This window comes from Daucus carota, chromosome 5 (genome assembly GCF_001625215.2).
Source record: "Daucus carota subsp. sativus chromosome 5, DH1 v3.0, whole genome shotgun sequence".
In the NCBI taxonomy this organism is placed as follows: domain Eukaryota; kingdom Viridiplantae; phylum Streptophyta; class Magnoliopsida; order Apiales; family Apiaceae; genus Daucus; species Daucus carota.
The window spans coordinates 26,286,843-26,307,062 of NC_030385.2; the positions used below are offsets into that span (position 1 = coordinate 26,286,843).

Below are 20,220 nucleotides of genomic sequence, written 5' to 3' on the forward strand. Positions count from 1 at the left end.
ATTAATAGTAATTTTAATTCCTAAACCATAAATAAATATCCAATGCATAAATTGTTCGAGCTTATAACGAAATTTTCACTAGTACCTGTCTCGGAATTAAAAAAGCACATCCAACAATTCCTTTACAGGCAACAAGGTGAAACACTTTTATTAAGCACCTCTTGCAGTTCACAGACGAACCAGAATCCAAAATGTTATGTACTAGTTACAGTTACAAGTTACAACCATCGTATGGTTCTGTTGCTACGTACATTTCCAAACTTCTAGATTACCATGGTCTAAACACAGTCGAAATAGAAGCATTTCTTTGTGGTGCTGGGGTGGAGCAAACTATATGGCCTGCTTAAGTTGATTAGCCCATTATAGAAATTCCAAGGCTTGTGTCTTTCTTTTGCATTCAAGTCAAGATTAGCTAGCTGTCATGCCTTGTCCGTAATATAGATATGTCATCAGTTTGATGAAGCTCCCTCAGCCAATTCCTTTAGAAATGAAACGACATCATCTGAGGATCCCAGCATGTACCGAGCATTGGAACGAGTTCGGCCAACAGTACAGGAGAAGTAATTTTCCCCTTTGAGATCGAGCACACTCCATGATATTTTTTCAGATGATTGCCGCCGCCCATTTGCTTGCGAACCATTGTTAATACTGTTGCTCTTTTTTTCTGGGTTTAGGAGATGCCGTTGACTTCTATTTTGTGATGATTTTGAGCTGCTTTTGCTGTTTTGCAATTTTGAAGGAGGTCTTCTCTCTCCTGATGACTTCAACGCGTCATTAGTTTTGGCTCTTGGAAGACCTATGATCGATTCGGAAGGAAGCTCTGGTTCAAAAAAGGTATAGACATCCTCATCCTGATTCAAACGAAAATGATGGTCATTATGCCAAACAAAAGCAACGGTCATCATGTGAGAATAATATGTCTTGAACTGCAAATTTGTTAAGAAATTAAAGATATACAGATTCTTTCACAATACAACTACACCACAAATATCTCTGAAATAAGCTTTGTTAATCTATGCGAGTGTGTCAGTTTCAGAAATTAGGACCTCGTCAACTGCAGAATATTGCATAATTTAATTTCAAATGTGCAAAAGTTATACTCCCTCGGTATTCTTTTACAAGTCAGTTTGACTTCTTGGCACACACTTTCAAGTGTCTTGATATCTATTTAAATTTACGAATAAAAGTATATGCTTATTATAATTCACAAAAAGAAAATTCTAAAAATAATAATTCTTGCTATGTAGTCATTTTAGCTCTCGGAAGTGTGTGCCAAAAAGTCAAACGAATTGCAAAAGAAAATGGAGGGATTATAAAATTAGCATAAGATACGACAGACACAGAATCTTATTAAAAGCACTGTATCTCGCAATAACAAAGCTCTGTGAATTCTGTGATCAAAACACTATTCTAATAATGATATATGCTAATCTTCCTCTATGTAAAAGATGAAGGGGTTACTTTTATTTATATTCTATTTCCAGTATAAGTGCATCACATCCAAGCAGCCAAAGATACTTTCAAGGGCACATAGTCGCACAATTGTGTACCGGAAGATAGTGGAAGTTCGGCAATACCAAAGTTATAGTAAAAAGGATCTTTTGACACAAGGCATGTCAATATTAAAAATTGACATTCAAAGTTTAAACCATACCTTCCCAAGGAAGTGGCCTATGCACAAGACATAATCTATCGGTGTCGTAATGGATTTGCTGTGTACTATTTCTCCAAGAATTCGATCAATGGCAGCACCCTGTATATTGCCCGGGGAGGGGGGGGGGGGGGGGGGGGGGGATAAGAGTCTGAATGTAATCTCTAGTTGTTTCCGTAAAAAATATATGGGCAAAAAGTAAAATCTAGTCACCTTTGTAACTCCAACCGCTCGGACCTCAACTGACCTGCTACCTTGAACAACATCGACTGATGCATTAGATATTGGACCTGTCCAAAGATGCTGTAACATGTCTCTGGCTTGCAATCTTCCAAATTCGACATCTGCATGTAGAAAGCATTTTATTAGTATGTACAACTATAGCAAAGAGTCCAGTAACATCAAGAAAACATTAATAGCTGTTGCATAAAAGTAATAAGAGTAAAATGCATTTGCACCCCTTTGGTTTTAGCTAACACCCTACTCCCGAGTTATAAATAGGGAGGAAAGCAAGTGAAGAGGAAGTAAAGTTATCTAACTTTCACTCCTATTCGTGCTCCCGAGTTCTTTAAAGGGACGAAAGCAAGCGAAAGTGAGTGCAAATATAGCATAGTTTCACTCCAAAAGTGGGATTGCTTTCACTTACATTCACTTGCTTTCTCTCCTAAAAAAAAACTCGGGAGCAAGGCCTGAATGCATTTTGCACCCAATAGTTTTACGATAAGCACATTGCATCCTTTAATTTCAAAATCCGCCACACTTTAGACACTTTTCCGTTATTCTTTGACCATTACCGTTAGTCAACCGAGGGTATTTTAGATATTTCATATTGAAAAAAAAATTATTTCGTATTGCATCCATTAAGTTTCGGCTAAGGGTCTGTTTGGGGGTGCCGGTAAAAATTGTTGTGCTGTCACAAAAAGTGTTGTAAGAAAAGTGCTTTTGTAGAAATCAAATAGCTGTTTGGTATTTTTTGATATTTGCATATTTTGAGTTATAATAAAATAATGATTTTGATGAGGTTTGATAGTGAAATCTATGATTGTTTCCGACAAAAGCTAAAAAAGCAGCTTTTTGCAAAAGCATGAGAGGACCTACTTTTAATAAAAGCAACTTTTGAGTTAAAAGCTGCTTTTAGATTTACCAAACAGTTTTTCACCTGCTTTTGTTGCTGTCTACAACAGCAATACCAAACAGTACCTAAATGCATTATGGAACGAGTAGTTTTGCTTATACAATCGTTAACCAATTTCTCTATTAATATTGATGATGTATTTGCGATTAATACCAATTTGACTAGCATGTTAATCGCATCCAATAAATTATATAATTTAATGTGAGTAACAAGTATAAGAACCTATTGTTTATATGAACTGAGTAGTGTCAATTAATTAATTTCACATGCAATTAAATAATGTCACATAAAATTAACTAATAGAGTAATGTCAGAATATTTTTTATAGAATTATATCATCTTTATTATTATATGTCAATAAGTTAATGATGGTAGTAACCATATGTTATCTTTATGTAAATTTAACTGACATAACTGTATTAATTAATTATATGTTACATTAATTAATTGTATGTGACATTAATTAATTGACACTACTCAATCCATATAAACAATCGAATCTTGTACTTGTTACTCACATTAAATTGTATAATTTTGGATGTGATTAATATGGTAATCAAATTGTAAAAGCAATGCCTCATCAATATTAATAACGAAAATGGTTAATGATTATAAAAGCAAAACTACTAGGTCCATAATGCATTTAGCCGAAACCTAAGGGATGCAAACTAAATGTAAATAAATCTTTTTTCAATAAGAAATATCTAAAATATCCTCGGTTGACTAACGGTAACGGTCAAAGCATGAATGAAAAGTGTCTAAAGGGTCCAAAGTGGCGGGTTTTGAAGTTGAGGGATGCAAAGTGCTGGTGCAAAGTGCATCTAGCTAAAACCAAATAGGTGCAAAATGCATTTAACTCAAGTAATAAAGTGCAAGTTGAAATGAACAGAAATATCATATTGAAGAAGTACCTGCATACTTGTAATTCCATACAAGTGAAGTCTCACGGAGTTCAAGATGTGATCGAGGAGTTCTCTCAGTAAAATATTCAAAGACATGCTGCAAAGTTGTCAATTTAACACAGCTTTCAGATTTAAAATTTTAGTGCAAATTAGATATAGGATGTTATCTACATACCTTTACACTGTCAACCCATTCCATATTTAAATGTTCTGGCATTGTTGTCATCCATTCTCCCTTAGTAGCTCGTAAAAACATACCATTCTCTGCCGCCAACCACATGTTGTACTCACCGAAGTTCTGTTAAAAGATTCATTTCAGTCAAAGCGGAATATAGTAGGGGAAAAAACTAAGACCACAGAGGTTGTTAGAAGTACTTCATCTAAGATGTTTCTATCACTTCCACTAAGTACAACAACAGTTGTCTTTGGGTCTTTGCACAGTTGCAATAAAGGCTCTTTCAAATCTGGATGCAATTTTAGCTCCATTGCTCTTATTTGATCTCCACCTCTTCTACCAGGGGTATCAACTGGTTCAGTCAAGGTAGCATTGAATCCCTGTATATGTAATACACCATTAAAAACACTTGGAAACTCTATTGACAATAAATTAAGATCTTTATTGGTTATTTGAAGACAGAAGATGCTAGCATACTATTTTAGAGAATAAATATATAGGTCAGGTTTTATATGCAATGCGGAATATAAAGTTATTAGCATGATAGTCTGATTGAAGTGACAAACCACAGAGAAGTAATTTATACCAGTATGAGTAAACGATTACTGGACCGCGTATAGTGCTCGGTTGCCTCTATTACTGGAAGTACAGGTGGCACTTCTCGTATTCTTTGCTGGGCTTCAACTACAGTATCATTTAGTTCACTACAAAACACCAGAGAAGATTGTGCATTTAGATTCATTTGACTTGAACTTCATTAAATTTTATGCCCGCGGAAAAGAACTTGATTTGGAAAAAAAAATTCTGGGATTTCTCGTGAAAATATTTGTCCTGAAGTTATTTTCCCGGAAATAATTTCTGGGACAATATTTCCTGGAAATCATTTCTGGGAGAATATTTTCCGTCATTTGATGAAAGAATTATAAAAAGTTGTGACAAAATGTTCAATTTGGAAATCGTTTTCCTCTTTTGAAAGGGGAAGACGTTTAATAAAAATTGATAGCATTTCAAAGGCATTTTCCTCCTGAAAGCATACTTTTTTTAAGGAACCAAACAAGCGCAGGAAAATGTTTGCAGATTTTCTCATTTTCCTGCGTTTGTTTAAAAAATTGAAATGTTTCCCAGAAGCCAAACAAACACGATAAAACCAGAAAAACATTCTCCTGGATAATTTTCGTCAAACAGATCAAACCTTAATTCCATTTCGAATCATCGTACAACCACATGCAGAATGCCAATATAACTTACAGACATACAAACAGCACATTGATTTTTTGTAAAGTATACTGATGTTAATTGTTGTTACAGGGACAGAACTAAACACCAACAAAACATTAATTTGTTGTTCTCAGTACAGAACATACTTATTGTTGTTATATGGCACAGTAAGTTGTGCATCAAGGGATCATATTTGATAAAAACTGGATGATACTTAAATCAAAAATTACCTCACAAATGTTTCAGCCCACTCTTGAGCAGTATGTTGTATAACATGATCAAAGTTATGCTGATGTCGTTTCTCTCTTTCATCTGCACTCATGTTCAAGGCTAGGCCAATAGAAGAAGCAACTTCTGTGATGTTCCATGGATTGACGAGGAGTGCTCCAGCACCAAGAGACTGTGCAGCACCTGCAAACTGCAATAAAGCCAAAAGATGACACATATGTAGCCTGTACTAAAAGCAACAAACAAAAACACAGTCACAATGAGAGTTATATCAAATTTTGGGGAAAATAAAGGATTAGCAATCTTCTAAATTACCTTACAAGTTATAACTACCAAAAGTGTATTTCCAGTTCTTGTTACTAAAATAGAAAATATTTATTAAAAAATTCTCAAAACCTTTTGGCACAATGTCATAAACAGCGAAATCATCAGGCAAAACTTTTAGGATCAGCTTTTTTCATTAGTGAAATCAAGGTGTCAGGGAAAGACTTTTTTTGTAGCAGGATTATATCATATTCTAACATTCCCCTTCACTCAAAAGCCCATTTTTGGGTCAAAGAGTGGATTACTGGCACCCATCTTTGGGACATAACTTTGCCTTCATGTCTATAACAATTGTGACCCTCTACCTGTCATTGCTCTGGTACAATGTCAAGTGACCAGTTCTCCTAAAACCTCACGGTGTTAGGGAAAGGTTTTTTTCGCAGGATCATATTATATCCTAACAATTACTTGAGAAAACAATATGTGTACATATTGGGATGAAAAATTTAATGAATGCGTCTGATTATAATCGCAATGCATATTCTCACAATTGTGAAATTCGTAGGAGCACAGAAGTTACTTACTTCACTTAGAACAAGAACTCCTTTTTTTGACTCTTGGCAGGCCACAAACTCATAGCTGACGAGATTCATTCCATCCCGCAAAGATGTTACAAGTGCTACATCTGAGAAATAACATAAAAAAAATCAAAATATTAGTCCTAGTCTCCTCAAACAGATGCCACGAAGACTTATGATTGAAATTTTTTATGCATGAATTAAACATAATAATATACTAAATGTTACTATGATCCTGAAAAATTAGCACATGTTGGGCTTTCTTAATTCCAAAGTTTCACTATGTCTACATTACTCTTGAATTTTTTTTTAATCTTCAGTCTATAAATCTACGCATTATTTAAACACACTTCTCGAGTTTCAGTGACAGCTTTCTAATTAATTAATAATAAACATTATAAAAGGTAAACACAAGTAAGAAGTTGACAAAAATTTCTGTCATACTTCTCATGCCAAATATACAGAATTAGACATGTTTAATGAAGCATGACCAATAATTTCTTTCTTTAGACCCCGTTGATATATATCCTACCTAAACAGGAAGCTGGCCAGTGGCCACATTGAAAGTAAGGGAAAACACGAAACATGAGGTTACTTAGAAATAAATCAGGTATATAATTCCAGATAAATTAAACGAAATTAATATATGGTAAGGTTGATTGTTTAACTGAACGGTTACCTAGTGGATTTTACGAGTGTTACAGAATGATGTACAGGAGGATCATGTCTGCTTGCCAATAACAAGTAATAAAACAAATTACAAACACACACATATGCGCGCAGACAACAAAAAAATTTGAATATCAAGTCGAAGAAGAGATAGCAATCGAGCAAAGTGGCTTGACAGTGAATGCACAAACATGCAAACTACTACAAAAGAGTAGATAAATTAATGGTTGGATTGGAGAAAAAGGGTCAATACCAGTGACAGCATATAATGCACACAGCGCCTGAAAGTCGAGTGATCGATCCTGCATGAAACAAGATACATATGCTATAGAGTTGGCACATAATATCTGACCTCTAAAGTATAGATCCAAGAAAGCATAGCATCACATAATGTACAAACTTCCAAAACAAAGTTGTCGGAAAAAGTGCAAGTATACTGGTCCTAAATTTTCAGTTATTCAGGAGAAGCAAGGAGTTAAAAACTTCAAATCAATAAATTTCTAGCAAAGCCCTGAGAGCATATGACTTTGTAGCTCATTGCAGTAGCAATTTCAAGATTTCATGTGCTGAATCAGTACGTCTTCATACTCTAGGTAATACAATATTTGATAATGTATGAGACACACACAATGATCAATGTCACTGTAAATGCGGATTAGAAGAATCTGAAAATTCCATAACTGCACCAGAAATTTGATTGCAGTCAACATGTACATAAGAACATTTATACTCTGAGGACTCTTGTAGATCAGTGACTAATGCAAAACAGGAGTGTCTCTCTCACCAGATGATGTATCGGAACAGCGGTCAAACTTCCAAATCTACCATTGATGCGCCCAACAATTTCATGAACTTGGCTTGTGAGTTTTTGATCTGTAAATTCACATCAAAGAGGGATTACATATGTCATATTGAAATATCATAACTAATACAAAAGGATAAGGACAATGATTTGAGGAGCACACATTCAGGAACATCTGTTCTTGTTGGCACTGCGATCTGCAGTAAAACGACTTTGTCACGCCAATATGCATTTTCTTCAAGAAATTTTTCAAATGCCAATATCTTTTGTGGAATCCCCTTAATCATATCAAGGCGATCAACACCTAACATTACCTAGAAATAACAGCACATACTAAGAAAGTTATTGAGTTTTGAATCATCTCCATCTAGAACAAGAAGATACATTAAATGAATAAATTCAACTACAATATACCCAAAAACTACTGTTATCTGCAAGGCTTTGTGTAGAGGATACCCCTGTTTTCTAAAGTCTTGACCAATTTGAAAGATCGTTTGATGTAGTTGAATTAACTAAATTTTGGGTTGTTCGATCAAGTGAAGGAAACTCAATGGAATTCATAATTGTCTCAATATTCTTTTTCTTCCGTACTTAATAATAGAAGGATTTGGCAGAAATATGTAAAATTGTCCCTCCTAAAAAGATTATTCCAGAATAAATAGGCAATAGTTAGAAGAGGTGCGCCAGCGGCAAGCAGAAGCAAGGTTATTAGATGCCTCAGGAAAGCCCGGCCAGAACCACACGTGCAAGTTTCCCTGCATGTTTGAGGGAAGAAGGCTGGAATATGTCTCTCCCTAGCCTAGGATAGAATGTGATCTCTTTCTCTCCACTCCCCCTCCCTTCCGTCCTGTCAGATAATATCCCTGACTTTGACATAGAAGGGAATCTCAACCATGTACACAAGAGGAGAGAGAAGTATGAGGGTCGCTGCAATTTAAGCGTGAGCTTAAGCAGAGCAGTTTCACGAAAGTACTCCTACACAACTAATAGCAGCCAACGCAAATCTCATATTTACTTTATAAAGCCGGATATATAAAAGGTTGGAGAGAGTGACTTTATGAAATTATATTATGTTATGTAAGTAGCTATGTAGTTGGGTTTTTTTTTCTTCTAGTAAGCCTCTTCCCTGTGTATTAGTCCTAATTGCCACAGTTCCGCTGCATCACAGGGAGAATTTGTTAAAATAATGGAAAATACCTGTGAACGACATTTGAAACACTTTCATCTCTAGAGTTCTGCTTCTTGCTCTAAAAATGCAAAAAGACTTGGAACGAAATCTATGGTTGGTCCAACCAAGAAAGGGGTAATAAGAGGTTGAGGCTTTAGTGGAGGCAATTATTAAAATTCCTCTAATGGACCCTAGATAAATATATATATATATATTCCCTACTAGTAACCAGTCACTTTGGATATATCAAGATTAGTCGATAATGTCAAAGAGCTGAGCCAAAGTCTTTTACGACATCTAAGAGAGAACTACAACAAATTCTCATAAAAAACTCGAAATTTGAAAATAAACCACGTACCTTTCGCCCAGAAAATCTTTCTTTTAATTCTCTGATGTGTTCTTGCACTTGAGGAACTTCGAGCGCTCGGATGAACCGCTCTGAATCTATCCCGATAGGAAACTGAAATTTAAAAATTATTTAAAAAAATTAAGTATGTGGTAGGAGGAGGATCAGGGAGTAGCCTACTGGCAGGCAACTATATCCATTGTGGAATACAGAAAGTTAGATTTTGACAAATCCCCACCCCAGTCTTCCCTCCCTCTTTTATTAGATTTTATAGTGGAAGACGATTTTAGATGTTTGGAGAATAATTATTAAGTATGTATGTGTGTACATTGGTTGGTTGGAATGGAATATGGCCGAAATTAGGTGAAATCTAGTTTATTTACTGCACAATTATGTATCATATCAATACTTTCAATCATTCAGTTCTCCGACATTTAAAATTTAAAATAAACAATACTCCTTCCCCCGTAAAATCAATGTTCATCCCCTTCTCCAGCCTGCATTCTACACATGTTTTATCATATTTATGCACACTCTATCATCAACTTCACTATCAACTGCTATCATTTCTGCATTCCTATAGTTTATCTCTAACTTTCTCATAATTAATTACTACGAAACCACCTTCATTCCTTTTGACCAACCAACAAATCAGAGGCAGCTATAGAATATTTATCCAACGTAAACAGAAGTAGAACAAAGAGTCTAGCTAAATGAGGATTTTGAAATACTTTTAAACTTATGCATACCGCAGCCACACGAGTCAACCTTCCTTGATCCTCTACTCCTTCGGGTGTGCCCTCCAATCCGAGAATACGAGTGCATGCACTAACAAAGTGCCTTGCATAGTCATAAGTATGGAACCTAAGAAAGAAGTTAGTATTTAGTATTTGCAACTTATCACAGGAAATTAAACAATATTTGGTAATAACAGGCGAAAGGTGCAAAAAGGCAATCTGAAATTTTTTTGGAATGATATTCAAGAAAAGAATATTATAAAAGATTTCATAGAATTAGAAGAAATTCTTCTTTTGGAGGAAATGATCAAGGAATACTCAGAGACACATCTACAAAACCTTCGTATAGGAATCCACAAAGAAACGCTCCAATTAATCAAGATACACAATGAGGATCATATTCATACGATTTACAAATATAATCTGTTTTGTTATTCTAAGTGGTTATTCTATTTTAGGTAATGAAGAACTTGTTATTCTTAACTCTTGGGCTCAGGAATTCATATATAACTTAAGCGACACTATAAAAGCTTTTTTGATTCTTTAAATAACAGATTTATGTATCGGATTCCATTCGACTCATGGCTAGGGACTAATGATTGGCTTTGTTTACAAAAGATTTTGGATTTGCTCATAGTGATCAAATTATATCTGGTCTTGTTTCTACTTTTCCAGTCATTCTAGATACTCTATTTAAATTTTGGGTTTTTCGTTATTTAAATCGTGTTTCTCCGTCACTTCTAGTGATTTATCATTCAATGAATGAATAAAAAAGGATCTGCGGATATTAATCCAATTCAATTATAGCGTTCCTTACTTTGAAGTTGTCCAGAAGCAAAGCATGTTAAAGCATACTTACTCTTTCAATTTCTACCCATCCCAAAGATTTATTCCATATATTAATATTATTTATTTCAGTAAATAGCAGAATGGCGGATAGGGAACTAGGTTAGCGACCTACCAAATTTATTGTAGACATTTTTGGGAATAATAAGGTACCAATCTCAATAAGATCAAACTTTAACAACTATATCCAGATATGGGTATCTTGTAATATAGTACTCATTAACACTACATTGTCAAACTTAGGGAAAAAAAATTACGAGACAACAGTATATAAGTTATAACAGAGATCAGAGAATACAACTCATTGCTTCGTACAAAAATTATAACTTAAGCAAATCAAATTAAACTCTACAAGCATTGACGTATGGAATTCAAAACTGTAAAAGTAGTTAAAAGATAAAGCTTGATATTTGCATTAACAGAAGCCAGGTATCAGTGGACACACCAAAACTTCTAATCACTAACACGCTTTTACAGAGCTAGTTCTCTTGCCCTGGACATCTTGTTCTATCTTGACATAGCCTCAAGGTGTGAAAAAAAAAAAAATTAAATGTAGCTTATTGGGGTTCACCATATATCAGCAACAACAGTAATAATAGTTGAACACAATCCTGCTCTACTAACAGGTATACGAATAAAAGAAATGTAATAACCTGGATGCTCGGACTCTTTTAGAAGGTTCCGACACGGACACATATCAGGGTGTTAGATCTTTCGAACTACAAAGTTAAAGACTCGTGGACATGTTTTATAAGGATCCGACGCTTGGATTTGGACACTGCAATTATTAATTATTATTTTTAATTAATATAATAGTTCTCATTATTAAATACCTATCATTCTATTATACTGCATAACAAACAATTGCACAAATCAAGATCCTCCTTTTACATCCATTTCATCTCTGTTTCTTCATATATTTTCTTATTCCTATCTTCCTCTATAGGTCACTGAAATTAAAAATAGGTCGTCTAAGATGGAAAGTGTGATTTCTGGATGACGTTCGAATCCGAATCCTAGTGTCAATGTCAGTACCGCGTCCTGCGGACACGGATACAGCTGGGTTTTCCAGAGAGTCCGAGCATCACAGTATAATATAAGTCTGTCTAGTGTCTAAAAATCTAGAACATCCACACATCTTATCTGGCAGAATTAATTAACACGCTACTATAAGTCTACAACCTCCTCACAAATTCCTTCCTTTTTATTATGTCAGTATTCAATTCATCATTCGCATCCCCTTAGCACAACCATTAATGACAAATTTCTGATCTTACGATTAATCAAGTGCAGTTGTGTATCCTATATATGTTATAAACAGTAGATTCATGATACTATGATGATGGAGATAATTGCAAGCCATTACACTACATTCACAAATACTCACCCAACTAAATCGGCAGCCAGAACAGCACGCAACAGCTCTGATCGAGACGGCAGGGTCCTGTGAATTTCAGAAGATGGAAATGGCGTGTGGAGAAACCAGCCGACTTTCATGTTGATGTTATGTTCTTTTAGGCATTTTGGTAAGAACATTAAATGGTAGTCATGGCACCACACGACATCACCCTCCTCGTAATGCTCGTTCACCACATCAGCAAACATTTGATTTGCTTTCTTATATGCAGCAAACTGAGACTGGAAACTTCTGGTAGTCGCAAGACGATCTTCTTGGGGTAGCCCAATATAATGGAAGAGAGGCCATAATATATTGTTACAATAGCCATTATAATACTGATGAACAATCTCTTCATCGAGGAATACAGGTATGCACCTCTGCGGGAGGGAGGAAGGGGTTAGCATATTAGTGTTAAAAGTGCCAACATCAAAACTGCCATGTCACATGCCATAAATGCATGATAATATACAACATTTTTGTAAAAATAGAAATGAGGATCCATCTGGAAAACATATAGTTAAACAACTGAACCTTCTCCGCGAGTGCTTTTGTTAGTGCCTTCTGCCCAGCCTCATCTGGCACATTTACACCAGCCCAACCTATCCATCTTGCCTCAAATTCCTTCACGCCTTCACATAGCCACAAACTCAAATTAGGCTTGTTATAGGTGTAACATAATGCAGAGAAACAATGATGCAATTTTGAAAACAACTCCGGGCACACATCAGAAACATTCTATAAAAACAAGTACCAAAATAGAGTTGAGCAATACTAACCCAGAAGAGCACTCACTAAACCACCAGCACTTATCTCCAAAGACCACGACTCCTCTCCTCTCCTAATCGCCGACACCGGAAGCCTATTAGCCACCACCAACAGCCTCTGTCTAAAAGGCTCTCCATCCGGCCTTTCAAATCCATCAACAAGTGCATGAGCAGCCAAGGCCCCTTCCAAATACCTTTCTACATAAGAATTTCTGGAGCCATCCCCTTGGTGTGAACGAACATCAGCATCAGAAAGCTCAGAACTCCTATTCCCACCGCCATTGGTCTCGTTGGAATACGAAGCCTTGCTACTCTTTCTTAACTCTCTCTCGCGTAATAACCTCTCTATCCGATTCGACGGGGTGGATGAATTGGTATTGTACTTATTCCCAGGCATATAGGCTGCAGTTCAGACAACCTCTCCAAACACAAAATTCAGGTAACACTGTCTCTACACATACATGACACATGTACATTCAAACTCTTAACAAGAACTAAAACATCATCTATAATAGTATCAAACAGCAATGACAAGTATCCGATTCAACATAAGTACACAATGCAGAAAAATTCCAATATCTAGAGCAATAAAAAAGATTACAAACACATATCTAAAATATAAGAAATTGAATTAAAACATAAGAAATCAGACAGATTCATTAGTAGACTAAAAGCAAGTATTAAATAGAACAATTAAAATCGACAATCTAATGAGAATCAGAATCTTCACTTAATAGAAGATTAAGCAGTAGTACTAACATAGAGCAGAAAATTAGAATTAACAAGAGAAAAAGGACAGAACAGCAAACACCGACTCACCTTAATTATGAGATCAAATTGATGTAGTTTTGAGTAGTTTGATGCTTGTCTTGGGAACAGAGCTTTGTTATAAATATCTAAATATGATGGAGTACATGAAATCTTGAGATAATCTGTGCGTAGGTTTGTCTCTCTCTCTGGACATAGACAAAGGACTTGTTACAACCATGCAGGTGAAACACTACACAACTACACAAGTTGCTGTCTAGTATTTCCCTTTGTTGGGTCCGACCTAGATTAGAGCATCTCCAACCATCTAAAACCTAGCTAAAAAATGAGGTGGCATACCTAAAATAAAAAAATTTAGGCAACAGCTCCAAAACCTCAACTCCTCAACTCCTCAGCTGTTGTCTATAAATTTAGCCGACCTCCTATGGATGACTAAATTTGTCGAACCTCTACAGGTCTGTAAGAAAATCTGTAAGAAGATTGTACATCATTTATTACTATATTGAACTGATATATTCTATTTTAACAATTTAAAATATTAATAACATACTATATTTGAATTATAGTAAACCAATATAGCCAGTACCATTGAAGCAAAATGTCTTACAGGTTCAGCAAATTTTACATAATGTCTTACAGGTCTAATTTAGCCAACGATTATAGCCAACGCCGTTGGAGATGCTCTTACACGGGAGTGCGGTAAAAGTAAAAATTCCCCAATTATTTAGAATTTTTTATTAATTTTAAATATTTATTTTATTAATTTATTGATTATATTTTATTTTTATTAAAAAATTTAGTAAATTCTAAATTTATAGGTAATAGATTAGTCCCGATCATCGATTTCTAAAATTATACTCCCTCCGTCCCACCAGGTCATTTACGCTATTTTTTTCACGCATTTTGAGACTCCTATAAAATATAGTTTCGTAATGTTTTTTTATAAAAAAAATCCTGAAAAAAAGTTTGACGTTTAAACTTTTATTCAAAAAAATAAATTAAAAAAATGTTAATGAACTATACTTTATAAGAGTCTCGAAATGCGTGCAAACAGTGAACGTAAACATCCGGGTGGGACTGAGGGAGTAATTATCTTGTTTTAGTTTTAAAATAAAGTCAATATTGCAATGAAAGTTAATAAAAGATATCGCATGAAAAATCGTCACAAATTTACATATAATTTAGAACAGAGATGAAAAGCAAAATTCGGATAAAATATTTCAGCAGATAAATAGGCTACTTGGGTTGGATTGAGTCCTAAAATTTGGATAATATGCTTTCGAAGGGTTTTTATTTGTTGATTGAAAGAAGAGAACAATTTATCATTTTGTTCCCCTAGCATATACAGCTTTTTTTTGCATGATTGATTTTGTAGTCGTATTATAGCCTCTTGTTGGGAAAAAAAACTGTGATAATTCAGTAAGTGTTTGGTGAGGAAATCAGACAAGATAGTCACGTGACTGAAAATATCTTCCACTTCATTTGCACTCTTCTCGCTCAACCAAGCACGTGTTAAAAATCCAACCCGGCAAACCGGATACTGTAACTATGAATTTTTCATATTTCACTGCCATTTAACTTACGGGTTAATTATCAAATTGGTCACTGAAGTGGGTTTAATGTATTAAGTTGGTCACTGAACTCAAAACGGTATCAAGATGGTCACTAAAGTCACCAAAAATATCATCACTAAAGTCACCAAAAATATCAAACAAGTACCTTGAAATATGAGTTCAAGTAGTATAAATATTATTTATAAAGTTTTACACATTATTTTTAAATGTTACCACAACCAACCAAAAGCTTATGACTTCTAGTATTTAAAATAATTTATTTATATTTTATCAAGTTTAATTATTATTTATATTTTATTATATAGTTATTTTTTTTGTTTTAATTAAAAATAAAAAATAAATAAACTTGATAAAATCTAAATATATTATCATAAATATTAGAAGTCATAACCTTTTACTTGGTTTTGGTAACATTCAAAAATAATGTGTAAAACTTTATAAACAATATTTTTTTTGCTTGAACTTATATTTCAAGGTACTTGTTTGATATTTATGGCCACTTCAGTGACCATCTTGATACCGTTTTAAGTTCAGTAACCAATTTGATACATTAAACCCATTTCAGTGGCCAACTAGATAATTAACCCTTTAACTTACTATTATGACAAATATATATATAATAAAATGAATTTTATAGCGTTACGGAGGGTAATAATATAATCGATACAATATGCTATACTTCTGTAATTTGGATTGCTCGCTTTACCGAGTTAAATCCAAGATAAGCAAACACGTTGCACATGTGTTACTCGAACTTGGTCACAAATGATTAATACGAAAACGTATAAATATACATAAAAATTTGGTCTAAAATAAATTTTGATTTGTGTTAAAAGTTTTGGTTAATGACAACCGATTGTCATGGGAGTCTTATCTAAGCTCCATTACTATTAGATGTGTATTTCAAAAGTTGGGATTGAAACTTTTTTTTTAATTATCCGCTACAATTTTCCGAGGATAGGGATTTTCCCTTTCTGGAAAGGGAAAGTCCCTATCCGCGGAAAATTATAGCGAATACTTAAAAAACGAAATTTTAATCTGAACTTGAAATATAGATCCGACAGTTCTGGAAGTGTGTGTTAAATAACCTGTGTTCGACAACTGGTTGTCAGGGACCAGGACCCTTGTGTTAAATGTGTAATAAGAGATTAAATGAAGAGTCCTGGAATAAAATAGGCTGTCATTAAGTATTTAGGAACCTGTCGAAATGGAAAAAAATACTCTATCCGTCCCAAAATACATGTCGCTTTGACTTTTTGCACGTAATTTGATGTGCAAATAAAACATACTTCTATACATTATTTTTTATTTTTTTTTTTCTAAATAAAAGTATAACATCCATATTTTTACTCAGAAAAAGAAAATTTGAAAAATAATATACAGATATATGTTTTATTTGCATCTTAAATTATGTGAAAAAAGTCAAAATAACATGTATTGTGGGACGGAGGGTGTACGAGGCAAGTTAAGAGGCAAGTGCAGAATCGGGAGGAACGTGTATTTACATGGAAAAGAAAGAGGGTAGATGTAATGCACGAGTAGTGGGTGCCAACAAAGTTGTCGGACCCATTTATTTAATCCATATGACATGACGATGATGAGTTCCTTTTTCAGCCATTTGATTTTGCGATTGGGGCGATCTTTTTTCATTTTTCTTGCTCATCATGGTAGGTCCTTCACTTTTCAGCTGCATTACAATTTTAATGATTTGCCTGTATCTCACTATCTTACAGGATATATCTGATCAAGAATCTCAAAAATCCTAGGCTGAGAAAGGTTGTTAATATATAATTTCTGCTCACTTGAGCGAATGAGTTTAACATAAATTTCGTAATGACTCGACCACTGGTGTTATGGGGAGCCGAAAGCAGAAGCTGAAATGATCTATTTATGCACACTCTTTTTATGGTACTGCCACTTGGGGATACATGTGTACATAGTTGTGGTCTTGTTAGAGGGCTGTAAACTGACTAAACATGAGAAATCAGCTACTAGAATTCATGAACGCAACCCTGTAAATTGTAAGCTCATACAAAAAGTTTGCTAAATAACCATGTCATATCAATATTTCTCCTACATTAAACTGTAGAGGTTTGTTAAAGCTTTGATAAATAGATTATTAGTGAGTACAGCTTAAATAGAATACATCACAAGAGTCCTAACTGAGAGTCTGAGACATATCTCTAAGCTACCTGATAAGTTTGACAACTTAGTATACTAATCTCCTAAGTAGATAAGTCAAACAAATCACTTATCACTAACATAAACTATATATCAAGAAATAGTTATCTCCGAATCCTACGTATTTAACTTAAAAACAAAACATCGTACGTATTTAGTTTCTAGATACAGATCATTAAAACATGCACATACGTGTATGTAAGTATGTATGTATGGAGAGAATTTTGAGAAGAGATTTTCTGAGAGAGATTTTTTGAGAGAGAAAGAGAGCGCGCTTGAATAAATATGTACCTGTGGTTGCCGGCAGTGGCACCAACAACTCTGAAAAGATGAGTGCGCTGCAATAAGAAAGCACTTGGGGAGAGTCCAAAGATCGACTAGTGGTGCTTTACTGCTTTTTACAGAGAACTGACCAGGGAGCTAGAAATATCAGAGTGTACCAGATGACAGATAAATCAAGCCACGTTAGTGCACACTCTTGTAAAGACTAAAGAGTGTCCTAATCAAGATTTTCATATATTCAAAATCAAATTCATCTTTTGTAATAAAAAAAATAATCAAATTCATCTTTTTTGCTGAAACTAATTTCGATATCAAAACATTTTCTTTAGTTTAATTTTCTTAGATATTTCTTCTATTAAAAGAAATTTTAGGATTTTCAATCAAATTCATACCATTTCCTAGCATAGAAATAAAATGTTGCCAAAGATTACAGCATGAGTATAAAATACCTATTAAAATAGGGTACTCTATAGTTTATAAAAGGGTTTGTCTAGTGTGTGCACATGGGCACATGCTAAGCGCGGAATTTGATATATTTGGGAGATTTTGATTGGTGTGGTTGTTGTATTTGCAGGGGGTCCACCATTATTAAGATATGTGAGCCAATCAAAATCTCAAGCTTGTGAAGCGCTTAAAATGTGCCCATGGGCACACACTAGAAAAACCGTTTATAAAAAACGGAAAAGGCTCCAAACATAATTTATCAAAAAAATTTATGTTTCAACTTTAATAATATAATATAAACATAGATATCTGTCTGATGAATTTTATTGACAAAAGATAGATTAAAATGTTGTATAAATAAATTAATTGTAACTGGGAAAAACACGTCTCATTTCGAGTTTTAAAATGCACAAAGTTCTAAAATCTGCTGCCAACGATCCGTTGAGGTACAGGCATGCACAGATTTAAGTTACACTCGTATCAGATTCACAAGGGGAACGATGTATTGAGATTTGTGTCATGCACATACATAAATATAAAGTGATACTTTCTCCGTTCTGTCAATTTTTTATATTTGTATATATATATATAGGGATAGGATCAAATAAAAACTTTTTTAAGTTACAAACTTACAAACTTTTTTTTATTCTCGCATCGTGTTAATCCTTAGTTATGTAAAGTATCCATGTTGAAAATTCTTCAAAAAACATCACAATTTTTAAAAATAACGCATAAATAAATCGCGTTTTCAACACATTTATAACTCGGGTTCAACATCGGGCATTGAACATTAATTATCATTGTGTTGAATATATCTAAAAAGAGGTTTAAACTATACCTCTAGGGTTTGGGTAGGGTCTAGAAACATAAATATTAGTTATAAAACATGTTTACCTTAGTTCTTACATTTCAAAATTGGTTTACGTACTTCTCCACCACTATTTTAATCGATGTTCAACAAAATATGTTAAAAAAATGTTGAACTCAAGTTATATATGTGTTGAACAAAAAAAGTTTGTAAGTTTGTAAGTTTGTACCAGAACCCTCCCCTATATATATACAGGGGAGGGTTCTGGTACAAATTTACAAACTTACAAACTTTTTTTATTCAACACATATATAACTTGAGTTCAACATTTATTAAAATATTGTGTTGAACATCGATTGAAATTGTGCTGGGGAAGTGTATAAACTAATTTTTCAATGTATGAACTAAGTTAAACGTATTATATAACCAATATATATCTTTCTAGACCCCACCCAAACCCCAGAGGTATAGTTTAACCATCTCTATAAATATATTCAACACAATGATAATTAATGTTCTACACCCAATGTTGAACCCCAGTTACAAATGTGTTGAATTCACGATTTATTTGTGCGTTATTTTAAAATTATGATGTTTTTTCAATAATTTTCAACATAGATACCTTCTATAAGTAAGGATTAACAGGTTGGGAGAATAAAAAAAATTCAAAAAAAAAGTTTGTAAGTTTGTAACTTAAAAAAGTTTTTATTTGATTATGTAAGTTTGTATATATATATATATATATATATATATATATATATATATATATATATATAAAGAGAGTGATAAAATAGATACATTGATGGGATAGATTAGCAAAATAAAAAATTTGGAGGTGTGAGGAGAATTTTATAGAATTTTATTATATTTTGAAGGTTTAGAAATGTAAAAACCCAGAGAGATCTTATCATAAATACAAAAAATTGAGTGTGACAAAAAAATACTACCGCGTGTACAACTTTTTAACTATAATTAAACTTCAAAATTTTAATTTTGATCTTAACTATTAGTAACATATGAAAAATGACCTAAAATTTTATTCTAATTTGTGGGCAGTGATATTCTGTGTAGTAGCATGTCTAGAATCTACATTTATATTCCTATGTTCTGGCAGCCACATGAGGAGCATCATATTCTGATTGAATTGTATGGACGATCTGCACTGTGTAATGTAATAGACCACTTTTGTTAGATTATGTTAGTTGACGTTGCATTACTTTATGCCTTCACAATGAGCATCAAGTCTTTTCTACTTTTGCTTTCTTTCCAACTGGCAACTAC

The 20,220-nt window shown here is 33.9% G+C and overlaps 1 protein-coding gene across 3 annotated transcripts; it reads right to left on the minus strand.

The window, feature by feature from the left end:
- Nucleotides 1–51: 51 nt before the first annotated feature.
- On the minus strand, nt 52–17,839 carry LOC108222815 (alpha,alpha-trehalose-phosphate synthase [UDP-forming] 1). Of its 3 annotated transcripts, none has more exons than XM_064093760.1 (18): nt 13,702–13,858; nt 12,895–13,327; nt 12,650–12,747; nt 12,107–12,495; nt 9,886–10,000; nt 9,149–9,250; nt 7,786–7,936; nt 7,605–7,693; nt 7,074–7,122; nt 6,158–6,258; nt 5,312–5,499; nt 4,450–4,567; nt 4,064–4,243; nt 3,864–3,986; nt 3,698–3,785; nt 1,865–1,995; nt 1,655–1,753; nt 52–851 (listed from the first exon to the last, which is right to left on the minus strand). In XM_064093760.1, the coding sequence occupies exons 2-18, from the start codon at nt 13,277–13,279 to the stop codon at nt 450–452; spliced, it is 2,808 nt and encodes a 935-aa protein (XP_063949830.1). In that variant the 5' UTR covers nt 13,280–13,327; nt 13,702–13,858; the 3' UTR covers nt 52–449. The 3 variants fall into 3 exon arrangements, with proteins under 3 accessions (XP_063949830.1, XP_017252222.1, XP_017252223.1); XM_017396733.2 differs by lacking the exon at nt 13,702–13,858 and adding an exon at nt 17,697–17,839 and having other exon boundaries at nt 303–851; nt 12,895–13,333; XM_017396734.2 differs by having other exon boundaries at nt 303–851; nt 12,895–13,333; nt 13,702–13,844.
- Between the last annotated feature and the right edge of the window lie 2,381 nt (nt 17,840–20,220).